Genomic DNA, 14728 nt, shown 5'->3' with positions numbered 1-14728 from the left:
TGGCCTCAAAACCTCCCACCAAACTCATCTCAGCCCTGGGTTGACCAGCACCCCTAACTCATCACACAGAGCCTCCTGTCCTACATAAAGACAACAGTCACTTCGTGGAATGTCTCAAATCCATTCCCATTCATCTGGCACCTGGTACCTCATTGTCACCATCGATGTGACCTCACTTTCCACAAACCTCCAACATGCACAGCCCTAGAACACTACTTTTCCCAATAACCACCTGAAAATCATCTTATTGTCACCCAAGCCAATTTTGTCATTATCCATAGCTATTTCACTTTTGAGTGGCAAATGTACAAACAAGTCAGGGACTGCTGTGGGAAGCAGGATTGCCCTTCCTAAGCCAATCTTTTCTTGAGCCATTCCCCAACACCCAGAAACTTGGCTCCTTAACTTGGTTCAGAGTTATTGATGACAGCTTTGTGGTCTGTATGTAGTGAGGAAGAACTCCTCTGCATCCTGCAAAAACTTAATTATTTCTACAGCTTGAATTCACCTAATGCTTTTCCAAAGCCACCTTCCTTAACTTTGACCTCCACCATTTCAAACTTCAGTCGCTCCGCCTTCCACAGCCAATGGTCATTTCCCTACAGCCTAGACATTTGCAGCAAATGTGTCTGCCCCACCAATAAATCCATCTACACCAACAGCAATTACTTCTCAGGCTTTCCTTCACTACAGTTATGCCTCAGATACCATTCACAAACAAATTCCCTCTGCAACATCCTCCTCTCTCCCTCCGACTAATACAATTACCTACAACCAAAAAACTTGGACGCATCTTGTTTGTCACTTAGTACCTTCCAGGCCTTGAATGACTTAATACTTTACTCTGTCAATCCTATAACTTTGTCAAGTTAAATTCTGAAATGAGATCTTCTCTCTTTCATATTCTCCCCAAACCATCCACTGCCCTCCTAAACTCTGTAACAGCTTAGTCAAACCATATGATATTCCCAAAACATTATACATACCCAAAGATACCTACCCTTGCAATTGTCTCCTCTGTAAAATCTGCCCCATGCACTCACCCACTACCACCTTCTCTTGCCCCACAAATGATAAATCCTACAATATCAAAGGCAGAGTAACTTGTGAAACTACATATGTTGTCTATCAGCTAACTTGTGTCAACTGTGCAGTGCTATGTATAGGCATGACCACTACTAAACTCACTGAGCACATGAATGGCCATACAAGAACTGTCCGATTGGGTACCAAGGTGCTGAGCATGCTCTGCAGCATGACTCGAGGGATCTCAGTGCTTCCTATACTACATGGGTATTTGAATCCTCCCACCCTATACTTGTTTCACTGAACTCTGGAGATGGGAACTTGTTCTCCAACATATCCTTGCATCTCAACGCCCTCCTGGACTTTATCTGCAATATATGACGGTAATATCTCTTCCCGAAAGAACAGTTACTGTTGATGACCATGCAGCTTTTGCTAGAATGAAATGGTAATTAAATGGACACCCTCGCTGCAAACAGGCATTTATATACAGAGTGTATACGACCCGGGAGATCCGGGAAAAACCCGGGAATTTTTCCATCCGGGAGAAAACCGGGAAAAACTCGGGAATTGTTTAGAAGTCAGGGAATTTTTCTTTGTTTTAGTTTTCAGTTAAATTTTTGTGATTTTGACTGGTAAGAACCAATACTCTAACAAAGGATATTATTGTATCCCACAACTGCAGAATGATACTGCAGCAACAAAACATGAATGGGAAAAAAAAAAAAAAAAACTTAAGTTGCAAAGGAAATGTGTCGAATACAACAACAAAACAGTGCTCATACAAGTGTCTGCCAACAGTAAAGTGTGTCCAAGGCTTTAGGAACACTATGCAATGCTTTATAACAAATTGCCTCCGATGAGCGTGACGTGACAACTGTTAGATTCATTTGAGCAGTTGCAGGCGGGCTCTTGCGCATGCGCAGTTGAGTCGCGTATGAGTAGTACCTTCTCCCACTTCCGGTTACGCAAGTGTGACTGGGCACTACTACTTAATATTGCCCTGGTTCGGAAATATCGTAGACCCGGGGCTGATGCACAGAGCAGTCCGAGTTGTGGTGGGGAGGTGGGTCCCCTCCACGTGACCTGTGTTTACGTTCAGTGATTTTGTTGTTCCTCTTCATTTATTGCTCTCACGTTAAATGATAACAAAAGGGATTTTTGTGGCGGGGGGGCCTATCAAATGAATTAAAATATGTTCGTATAATTACGGCAGGCTAAAATATGTTAATAGTTTCAGATTTTGTTTCCACAATCAAGCAGTAATCGCCTTACAGAACAATGAAGTTATTTTTGCGGTTTGCTAAAGAGATTTAGCTTTTATTAATCCTTTCTACTGAGGCAGTCAATTTATTTGAAACAAGTGTTTAATTTCACACTATTGGCTAGTTTCATCTGTTCGCTGCATTTGAAGTGCACGTATGGAATTATGCTATAATAAAGAACCAAACATGAGTACTGGTACTCCAAGAAAATTTACATGCGGATGTGTATTTTAAGCTGAATTATGCACTTTAGTATGGTTCACGAAATCCCGACACTCTTGAAGTATCCTTTGATGTCTTGTTTCTTTTATGACATAATGTAAGATCTTTTAATGTTTTACACGTACGAACATATGGGCTTATTGCGTCATCCTAGCTGCACAAGCGCGGTGACGCATTATCTGGCACTTTCTTGCAACTGCTGAAACAAACCTATTTCTAACAGGTCGTGGGAAAATATTGCTAATGGTAGTTTGAAAAGCGTTACATTCAAAGCAGGTTTCCTTTTACGCAAGATGAATTATGTGCGAGAATGTACAATGAATTTCTTAAATCACAAAGCGTTTGACTCTCATTTAAAAATCAACTCTTTGAGGACGACCATTTAGAAGTATTTCGAGCCCAGAAGATGAAACATTTGCGTCGTTATTAAAAATTTTACTGGCACATTTGTGTGTGTATCTTAAAGTACAACACGTGCAAAAAAGATCAAGAGTAGCTTCTCTTCCGACTTATTAATCTTCGAGACCAATATTATATGTGAATGCTGTGTATATTAATTTAAGCCATTAACTTTTCTTATTTGTGTATTCGCACTACTTAAGAGTGATCTTGCTATTGGTTGACTACATCACATGTCCTATTGCTGTCATCAGCTGGCGAGATAACGTGAATGAGCTATGATGCTTACAAAAGCGCATCGCAATCTCAGTTGCAGTGCTTCAGAAAGTGACATGCGTTATTTGGTGGAATTCAAATTTATACCTTCGTAATACGAAAATATGCAGCGTACATGTTGCTGCACATCAAAGGTCTTTCAAAACGTGTTTTTCCCCCTGAGTTTCGTTTTCTGAAGTGCCTGGAAATTCTACGTTGGTATATAAAACCATAAACATTCAAAGGATTGATGACTTTTACAGTACCGAGGAAGAGTATACTGTCACTTAACACGGAAAAAGTGTATTTTGATCCGGGAGAAAATGTATTTTTAACCGGGAAATCCGGGAATTTTTTTTCCTTGTCCATGTATACACCCTGATATACCACTTGTAGTGGTGTGGACATGTTGGGAATGTGGGTCTCACGGGGAGTGTGCAAGGGATAAGTCCCTGCAGGCACACTATCCTCTGTGCCCTCGGTGGCTCAGATGGATAGAGCATCTGCCATGTAAGCAGGAGATCCCAGGTTCGAGTCCCGGTCGGGGCACACATTTTCAACATGTCCCCAATGAAGTATATAAACGCCTGTTTGCAGCGGGGGTGTCCATTTAATTATCGTTTTATCTGCAATAACACATCCATCTGCCCCCCCCCCCCCCCCCCAATAAAAAATCTTTTTTCATTTTACTTTTTATTCTTTCATTTTTGTTTTCTTATATATTATGTCTTATTTGTTTTCTTTATTACTTTTATTTTTTTCAGCTTTGTTCTCCTTCCTCAACTCTTTCTCTTTTTTCCTAATATCCTAGGTCCTAATTGCACTATTCATTTCTCTTCTTCCTAATCTATTATTACTTCTCACTCTGTCCTTATCATCTCTGGAGTGAAGCTCACAGTTCTTATCAGTATACCATTTTTGACCTCTTTGGCCTCCTACTCTCCCACTTCATCTTTGTCTACCCTCATCCTTGCTATAGGTGGACCCCTCTCATACTGAGGCCTGAGTGACCTACCTTGTTAAACTTCCCAATCTATCCCTCTCTCCTACCAGAGGAAAGAACTAATAGTTCAAAAAGCTTGGATAGTGTCATCTTGTTTGCTTTAATATGTATTGACTGGCAGTACTAAACATTTAGCTTCCTGAAAGTAAGTACAGGCCAGCAATTCTGTCTCATAATTTATTAAGTATCACAAATGTATGTGGAGCTGCATGTACATAAACATATGCATTTTTGCTTATGTGAAACTCTCTCATCCCCTCTCTCTTTATCCTCTCCATCCTCCTCACCACTCTCTTTTTCCCTCCTCCCTCTCCTCCCCCCCTCTCTCTCTCTCTCTCTCTCTCTCTCTCTCTCTCTCTCTCTCTCTCTCACACACACACACACACACACACACACACACACAAACAAACAAACAAACAAACAAACAAACAAACACTGGCACAACAACAAAAAAATTACTATCATTTTGTAGAAGAAAATGTGTAGATCTTTGTATTAAAATTTAAATACAGTGTTTTGTGTGTGAGTAATTTTATGTCTTTTTTAAGAAACAGCTATGAGATTTTGTAGCAGTGCAATGTCTTAGAAGGATTTTATCATGAGTTGATACAAGATTGAGTTGCACATAACGCAAAATATCATGCGTTTTAGGTTATTACAGTGTGACTGAAAGAAAGGGCATCAAGCACATCAGTCTTCACTGATTCAAATCCTTTTACCTATTGTATTGGCTTAGAGATGAAGCCTATGAAGAAAAAGTGAGCAGTCAGGTGTCAAAGGTTAAGTAGTTCAAACACCTACTTGTCTCACATTCTTGTTGTCTTACCTGTGGTGGCAATAACACACTAAGAAATATTGCATCTTGCATTTTCTAATGTTATTTGCTGATGTGTGCTTTATATTTGTGCTCCCCACACCCTTTCCCACTCCTTTATAGTTTGTACAAACGCCTTAACCTGTTGTTCTGTATATTTGAGAAGAGGAGAGTAAGACAAGTCATTCATGGTTTAGTTAGACTGTTTGAAATATTGCCTGAAAATTTTCACTCAGTATTGTTAAAGCACAAGATTGTATTTAAGTCTATAATTTGATGTGTATTATATTATGGAAGTAACTCAGCAGGCTGTTTCAGCTTTAGTGTATTTCATAAAGGTCAAATAGTTCTTAATTGCTTTGTGGGTGTTATGTATCTGTCCTAAAGAATAGCATGGTTTTATGCTTCAAATGTGAAAGAAGGAACAGATATCAGAGTAAATATATGGTTTATAACCAGGAAATAAGCTCTTACACACCAACCATTGTTGTTGTAAATGGATGTTAGAACCAATGTGTCAGAAACTGTGCATATAATGACATTTGTTGTTGACTTTTTGATGTAGGGGAATAGAGAAATTGAAGTGCTGTGACAAGGTACAGACATCAAAAGTAGTTATCTAAGAATTCAGAATGGAGTTTGATGAAAGGAAAGGAATTTTTTTTGCTGCAGCTGTCAGGAAACCGTGACCATCAGGAAATTAATTCCTGGGTGTGAGCAGATGTGAATATTGTAAAAAAAGTAGTGAGGAAGTGGAAGGAATAAAAGTCACATAGAAATAAAAAGAAAATATTACTTCTAAATGTCATGTGCATAACTGAAAACAGAGGTGTTCGACTGGAAAACAGTGATGTAATCTGTTGGGCCTACTATATGTCTGTTCCAGTTTATGCTTCAGGAATCCAGACAATGTTAAAATGAGAGCATGTAACAGGAACATGAAGTGAAATTTGTAATAATCAGACTAGGGTACATGATCATCAGTAAGATAAGAAATGGAGACAGTTTACGGAACAAAAGAGCTGTTATATGAAGGATATTCAGTAAGATTAAAATAAAAGAATATAAGGCAATAGTGATTTTCATTGGCTAATGGTTAGCATTGATTGCTACTAATATAGATCGGTGATAACCACAGATTTACAGACACACTGTGATCCAAAGTGGGATTAATATGTCTTATTAAGACCATATTGATAGTTTTCTGGACAAAGAAGTAGGAGAATTTACAGACATTTCTCCAGAATGATGTTAAATTGTAAAGAATTGCAGCAGGATGTGGGACTTGTGCTTTCTCCTTCTCTTCCTCCTCACTCGTCTGTGGCTGATACACATGGGCTGGTCATGTCACATGCATACCAGCTTAATGGTACCTTGTGTGCCTACTGCTTGATAATACCAAGCTACCAATTGACAGCTTGTAATTTACAAGTGTATAGCAACCAGTGGGTGTCATAGCTCTTAGGCATCTTTGGATGAATCTATTGTATCCCAAACCTAAGATTAGAAGTTCTTAGCATAGGATGAACGTCTAACCATCTGACTAAATCTGTCTTAATTAATATAGCCTTTGGTTGCCAGTTGCCATTCATTCAGTAAAAGATACCTCAATGTCACGTGACTAAGTTCACTACACCAGCAGCTATATCTCTCTCACTGCACTAACTATTGTCCTATTAACACAGGTTTTCACTGCCCATGTTGCTCATGTTAAAACTGCCAAGCTGTGTGGCCATGGACAATATATAGAACTGTGTAATAGCATTTCACTCCCATCTGCAGGAGGCATCTTTAGAGATAAAAACTGGCAACTACATATGTAATTCAAGGGGCCCTGATTTTATAGGCACATTATAAGCTTTATATCAAGGGTGGACAAACGCGATGTTGCGGGTGTGGGCGCTCGTTAGTTCCCACACTGCTTGCTCATGGGCACTATCAGCCAGCACTTCCCCCTCCACCTCTCTGCTAACACCACTCATTTGTGGCCGGTGTGTGTGTGTGTGTGTGTGTGTGTGTGTGTGTGTGTGTGTGTGTGTCAAGATGGCTTGACCACTTCATGTCTTTAGTCTTGTCGGTATCGAAGTCTCTTTTGTATTCGCTGTAGGACAAAGTTAGTGAGAGGCTAAGGAGTTAAGATCCTCAAAACAAAAGTCAATCAAATCCATTCGCTTCAACCCACAGTGAGAAGAATATTAAGTTCTTTTTTTAACACAAACCAGCCTTCAGTGGCTCTTTTTTAATGTTATTTTACTGGTATGGAAGGTGTACCACCTGAAGCAACATTTTCAACTCATTCATGAGAAACTCATGATCACTTTGGAGGAAGGCCAAACTTCTCCTACTAAAACAGAAGAGAGAGGAAGGTGTAAGTTCATACAGGTGTACTGTATAAGGTAATTGGATTGATAAAAAAAATAAATAAATAAATAAAATGTATTAGACAAGCTTTTGGAGACAATGGCTTCTTCTTCAGGCAGAAGGGTTGAACGGGAAAGAAGAAGGGTGAAGGAAAATGACTGGAGATGTCTACTAAGAGGTAGATTTCAGGAAAGTCTCCAAGTTCTGCAGGTCAGGGGAGACTTACCAGACAAGATGAAAAGGAAAGACTGGTTGTTGGGGACTGCACTGGATGATATTTGAAAACTCTCAGGTTTTCAAATCTCATACAGTGAATTCATGTTTGAAGCATTTTCCGTTATTATGGCAGTGATTTTAAACTTGATGTTACATTTGGGGATAACATTTCAAATTTGATAAGGGTTGTGTTTCCTTCTTCATATTGGGAGCACTCTAGAAAATAAAACTTCAATTGAGCCTTGTGATTGATAAAATGCGCCATGAATGTATAGAAACTATTATTTATAGTTGCCCATCCACTGTTGCCTGCGGTGGTCAAGTCGTTTTTAATTTTGTTGGGTAACTGGGCATTAGAGAGAGAGAGGGCAAAACACATTTATGAATTTTTGAAAATTGTATGTATATAATATCATAATTTTATTTAATGTAATAAACTTGACAGGTTTACTGATGGGTTGTTGCAAATGAAAATAAGTTTAGGATGAGGGTGTCACAAAAGAAAATAAATGATAATCTGATAGGGAACCAAATGAAAATGGCAGACTGAATACAGATTGAGAGTCACTTCAGTTTTCTGTAAGGGAAAGTTCATCTGAAGTGGAAGCAGACCTCAGTGAGGACAATTCACTAGAACAATTTCTCAGATTTCTGCAGAAAAATCATTTGCGTTGGCTTCATAACCCACATTGTTCCAAAGTTACTGTTGACTGCTTGGACTTTGGACATATCTTCAGGTCTGATGAGAAGACAGGAAAACAGGAAGTTGTCTATTGGCAGTAATGACATATTCCTCTTTTTACTCAGTTTGGTAAAATGATACATATACAGCTTGAATCTCTTTTAGTCGAAGGAGTTGTGGTTGACTTATTTCCTGAAACATTAAAATATGTTGGATGGAAAAATTAAAATGCTTACTATTAAAAAGCACTTTTTCAGTAACAAAAACTTGAAATGAGAACAAATGTACATTAAGTGTATTCTGTAATCTCTAAATGCACTAATATATGTGTAAAATTTAATGATGTAATGTACATAACATTATTATTTAATGAACATATATGGAGGACCAATATTGAATGGAGAGCACATGCTGTGATGTGAATCAGTGAGTCAGCCAAGAGTACAAAGAGTGGTGGGGTGGCTTCAGAGTTGCCTTGTGACCTGCTCTTTGTGATGTCAGGAATGGTATGGGAGCAGTGAGCCACTGCTGGGAACTAAATCAGTGAGTGAGTCAATATCACAAAGAACAGAGTGACTCCTAAGTCAGGAGTGAGGAGTCAGTTCCTCGCAGCTTGCTAGCTCCTAAGTAAGCTGCCAACTACTTCCTCTCTGCAGAGTATTGTATCTCACCATGAAGCATCAAATGGGCTGCCATGGCAGCTCTGTGCAAGCTGTATCTTCAAACCAATAGCAGAAAAAAGGAAAGAAAATGTTTTCTGCATTAATGCAGTGTTCTAAAGAACTTTGTTATTTTCATGGCTGGCAAAACCTACTCACAACAGTTAGGTATATAAATAAAGACATACACATCATCTGTAGCATATTTTTCTGCGGCTAAGTCTGGGCCCACTGATGCAGCAGCCTGCCCTAGAATTTTCATTCACTGGCTACATAGGAGTGGTATTTTAGACATGAAGGGCAACAGCTCATTGTTTTTTGAGTCCTTGATCATTCACTCTGTAGAAGGCTCAAGCTCTTTTAGTCAATTTAGGAGTGGATCACCCACCTCTAGTCCAAACAGAGCTACTAAATTCACTGGAAAGAAGTATTTTATATATTGAAAATAGCTGCATTCAGAGGAATAATTGTAAACGAGAAGTCGATGCTGAAGTTGCCAACAACTCTGGTCCATGTGAATGTCATTCAGTCAGTTCTATTTTCATAAGGTTGCACTGATGAGGCTACATATCTGGCCACTTGATGAGCCAGTTCACTTACAAGAACAACTCATTTACTTACATTTAGCATTTAAAAAATTGGTTACTCCAGTGAGGAGGTGGAATGAGCACTGTGACTACAAAAAGACAATTACAGGACTAACGAGGAATAATAACTTCAAAGTTTTTTTTTCTCTTGCACTGTCAGGATTACTGATGGAATTGGGTAAAATGGGGTTTAAATGATTTTGAAACCTATTAGGAAACTAAAGTGATCCTTCAGAACTGCAAAAGATGTGCTTTGCTATGTAGAGACAACAAAATAAAATTTTATAAGTCAAGCATCATAGCCAAGAGAACACATTATCACGTGCACCTGTTCAGAGGCAATAGAAATTTATGAACAACATGATAATTTTAACAGAAAGGAATAAATAGTTAAATAAAATGAAATATTGGCACCAACTTCACACCAAGAAATCAGCTTAAATGATTGATCACTATTAATTGAGAATGGTGTCATTGGAGATAATCACAGGCTCAGCATCACTCGACAAATGGTAGTGCAATGTGATTTATAATGCACGTATAAATTCAGGGCTTTCTTAAGCTATCAATGCAATTGCCAGTTCTGTCTCTGAAGGTATCTGCTACAGATGGGGATGAAATCTTAGTAAATTGTTTTATACATTGACCATGGCCTCTGAGCCTGGAACTTTCCACAGAAATGCTGTCTTACTACTGCAGATGGAAGTTTTTTACTATAAGTAGATGACCCAAGCGAATTGCAGGACCTCCGGTTTCCATGTGATTATTTTATGTGCCACTACCAACAAAATGATCAACTTTTGTGTCAATTGGAGTTCTCACTACTGCTGTGAATTTTTCCCAAGTGCAATTGGAATGCAATTCTGTGGTGTTCCTCTTCTTCTTCTTCTTCTTCTTCTTCATCATCATCATCAGTCACTGTGTTTTTTGCCTAGCAGATCTCCTTCATTGGGAGGTAACAAATGACTATGTCCCAGTCACCACATTCAATTTGTCAATCATTTTTCTTCCAAGAGAAAGCTACAAAAGTGTATGATCGTCAAGTTGAATTGGTTGCTATATTATTAGCTATGTAACATTAGAATGCTTTTAATATAGGTGGTAGGACTGGGTTCATGGTAGACCACATCACTGTAGCATTCCTATGAGACAATGAAATTTCTATGGTGACAGTGTAATTGATTTATGAGTGGTGTTCTGCTGTGATGGACTTGCAGTAACTAATGTGAAGGTTTAAAAGTAGTTCTGAACTTGGAGGCTTTTTGGAGTGTGCAGTAGAATATCTTGGCTTGAGTTCTTTACTGCTGAAAGTAGTATACAAGTGTGTAAGAGAGATTCCTGGAGAAGGGGGGGGGGGGGGGGGGAGGAGAGCTGTAATTCCTGTTTCCAAGGATATAGTACAGATCATTGCAGAAGACATTCTTGGTGTCAACATCTTAAGCCCAGGTTCACATTTGCTCCCCAGACTAACAAGAAACACACCACTGACCCATGTCTCTGTGGCATCTGAAATTCAAACAAGATTCAGCTTAGTGTCCAAAATAACTTAATTCTAAACTTTTGTGTAATGGTTTATGTTGTTTGCAATTTCAACTTTTTGAGATGCAATCTTAATCCTGCTTCCAAAACAGTAAAAAATTAGTACTTTTCTAAGTATCTTTGTAATGTAACTCAAATTTCGTGAATGGAAAACTGTCGACTAGATTACTGTGCTGAAAAGACTAGCTTCTTATTTGATATGAACTATGTATGCCTTCCTGAAGTACATGTGTTGTGATTTTCATAATCATTGATGCCAGGATGATTCCGCTGGGAAAGCCACAAAGGAGTGTCCAGTCTCACTGCCTGCAGGATGTCAAAGAAAAGACTCCTAAAAAAAAATGATTAACTGCTCATTCATCTAAAGTGTATTATCCAAAATGCTCCATGCTCTCTTCTAGTGCTGCTTCATTTAATACCATTGTCCACTTTTTTATAGTGGTAGTAACACTTTAAAGCTTAACGTTTACATACATAAGGGCTGCATTGCATCTTTTATGCATGTTACGTGAGGCTTAAATCATGGCTTGAAATCGGGTGGACATGTGGAGCAAAAGCAGATTGTTAATGAAGAGAAAAATGACGTTGATGGTTACACACTATTTTCTGGGAGGAGGGGGGGGGGGGGGGGGGGGGGGGGAGGGGGGGCAGGGGGGGGGGGATGGAAAAGGATAGAAACAAATGTTTCATCTCCCAGGAAGTCCTTAATGTATTAAGAATACTATTAGCTTTTGTGCATAGTATGTTGCATTTTTTAATCTGAAAGGATTAAGGTATATTCAGTGGAGGATTTAGAATTGCCCACAATAGCATTACACAGAACAACATAAGAAGTAGTGAACTTGCTAATAATGAATTAAATGTCTGTGCACTTGGATGTTGCTTGTTACAATGGCTCCAATATCCCAGAAACAGAACTGATTTTTAGAAGGTGCTAATGCCTGAAATTTGCACTTGCTCTAGAATTGAGTTACACATTGCATGTGACTGTTGATATGAGCACCCTACACACCAGTAGACTGCTTGATTTTCCAGATAATTTCAGGCAGTTGATGGACATATCCAGTTTTTCCCTTTTGATATACTCTGAGTTACTGCTTCATGTAAACCCATTTTTCATATGCAACTTTCTTGTTTGAACCATTTTGAACTACTCATGATAAGAGGACATGGGCTGGCAACTTATAAATCAGTTGCCAGCCGTGTTACAAATGAGTTGCTGACCTCAGTGGTCAATTGAGTGTAGTATCTGATGGGTTCCAAAATCCTGAGTATGCAGAAAACTGTGCATGGAGAGAGATGGGAAAGTGGATCTGCACTTTGTAATATTCTTGTTCAGTGGTGCACATCCAATGACTTTTCCTCATACCAGATGTTAGTTATTATTTTGAAGTAAGTTGCATCAAAAGGCATGTCCACATATGAAACTATGTAGTTTTATGTATTTGATTATCTTGATTTTGCCATTGTTGTCTTCTTTGGAGGCATGATAATGTCCACAAGTTTTCTTCTAGTACAGAGAAAATTAACTGATGAAATGGTTGTGAAAGTCTGATAATTTTTGAAATGCTAAATGAAGTAAAGTGTCTGAGCTTTTAAACATTTGTATTCTATGACATTATACGTATTATGACAGCACTGTTTGAACAAACCAAAGAAATAATAAATCTGCCTTCTGCAGCCTCACAAAATGGCTCAACTTTCATTTATGCCCACTTCCTGCCAAGTCTCTACACAATGAAGAAGCTAAAGCGTACATCTTTATCAGAGACAATTGCTGGCATATGATTCGTAGAATTAATACAACTGAATTTACAAAATTTTCTGTTAAAACTTCAACATCATTGTAAATGCATGAAATATGAATATGTAGGTGTAAAATAATTTATTTTTATGGATGAAGTTTCTAATATGAAGTTTTCTTTATGCAGATGAAGATATCGATACCTGCTGGTATCTTAACATTCCTAATATACCACTGGCTTGATTACATTACAACATGTACCAACTTTGTTTTCATTCAGCTGTTGGTTCTCTGGCAGAAAATACATGGTTGTTGCTGTTGTTTGTATTAAGCAACTCATCCCAGATGATTTTCATCAGCATTTGTTGATAAAATAGCTTCAGTTATTGTTATAATTGCAATAGATTTGTAATTATTTGTATTTTATAATTTTGTGGTAATTTGTAGAAATGGATAAAAACGAATATTGTAGTAGTGGTGAAATGTGCTTATTGGAAAGAAAATGTTAGTTGATACAGAAAATCCAGTATATAAAGATAATTTTGCAACATTTTAATGTTCTCTATGGTCTTTACCTTTTGGATGGATATGAACTAATAAGCAAACATATAGATAAGTGTTATAAAGACATCTACACTTTCTAGCAGACCAGAAAAGAGAGGTTGGAGGTGGTGTGGTATCTGAGGCCTTTCTTTTCCTGCAATACGGCGTTGGCTAGTGTTGCTGCCGCTAGTTTGATGATTTTGTACCCACTGTATTTGTTTACAGAATAATGAAATAACTGCACATTGGTAGACTCAAAAGTAGATAGAGTATACAGTTTATGACAAAAAACAAACACACAAAGCATTAAAGAGTCCATCAACAAGTGAGGTATGTCTGCAAGATGTGGGCAACAAACACTCGCCCACGCACAGTTTTTTCGCTGACATGTAAACATAATCCATCAGTCATACTGAGTAAGTCTTAGTGCAGATTAATGTGCCAGAAGCACTGCTGTAGACTCGCCTATCATGCATAAGAACTGAAACAAGAAAGTTGTTTTAGTAAAATGGGCTTCATAGCAGTGTTTTGTCAATTTGTGTTAGACACTTATAATTCTTAACCTTATAACTTATATCTTGTTACCCATACTAATATTAATTTTAGATCTGACAATACAGAGTGGACACGTGAAAAGAACATTTTTATAAACCACACATTTGTTGTACTTCTTGTTGTAAATTTCTCGTGACTGGTTTAGTGATAGTCTTAAAAATGTGCTCATACTTCATTACTGTTGTCAGCTGTATACAGACATGAATTATTTAGTTTCAGAAGCTGACAGTGTATTTAATTTTAATGTTTAAGTAATGAAACTTTTTTCCTTGTTAATACTTCTGTGAATTCTTGCTTCTAGGCACTGTTAATCTTCATTGGCCTCTGCCTAGCAAGGGATGAAGTATACTGGCTTTTGCGCCATAATGACAACCCACCTCAGCAAAAGAGTAAAGGAAAAACTGCAGAAGACCTGGTGGATAGGCAGTTACCAGAGCTGCTTTTTCACATGGAAGAACTGAGAGGTTACCTTTTGACCTATATATTATGTAACATAAAAAAATGTTAACAGTGCCTTCTGTCTCTGATTTGTGATTTCTAGATATGTGTGTGAATGGCTTTAAATTTCTGTTTTGCTTGCATCTAAGTGCAGTGTACTTTCGAATCATTTTACTAGGATAAGGTCAAGAGCATGTCTTTTATCTCGCTTATGGGAATTATACGAACTGAATAACAGGACCCAGTTGAAAACCAACTGTAATTGCTCATTAGAGGAAAGGTCACTAGAACCAGTGGGATACCTATTACAGTATATATAGAATAAGAGGTTTGATAAAAAAATAATGGGAATTATTGTTGTTCTTAAAGAATCTTCATTTATCCATCATCATCATCATCATCATCATCATCAACAACAAC

At 38.0% G+C, this 14728-nt stretch overlaps 1 protein-coding gene across 4 annotated transcripts in view; it reads left to right on the top strand.

Annotated features, from left to right (window-relative positions):
- Positions 1–14728, top strand: part of LOC124555677 (membrane-associated protein Hem-like) — a 180894-nt gene that overhangs the window by 57658 nt on the left and 108508 nt on the right. For all 4 annotated transcript variants that reach the window (XM_047129678.1, XM_047129676.1, XM_047129677.1 and 1 more), the window contains exon 9: positions 14172–14334. In XM_047129678.1, coding sequence (XP_046985634.1) covers positions 14172–14334 — 163 coding nt within the window. The remainder of the gene's footprint in view (positions 1–14171; positions 14335–14728) is intronic.

The sequence above is a fragment of the Schistocerca americana genome, chromosome X (genome assembly GCF_021461395.2).
Source record: "Schistocerca americana isolate TAMUIC-IGC-003095 chromosome X, iqSchAmer2.1, whole genome shotgun sequence".
NCBI lineage: Eukaryota > Metazoa > Arthropoda > Insecta > Orthoptera > Acrididae > Schistocerca > Schistocerca americana.
The sequence above is the reverse complement of the archived record's forward strand: the minus strand, read 5'-3'. Positions and strand labels throughout refer to the sequence as shown.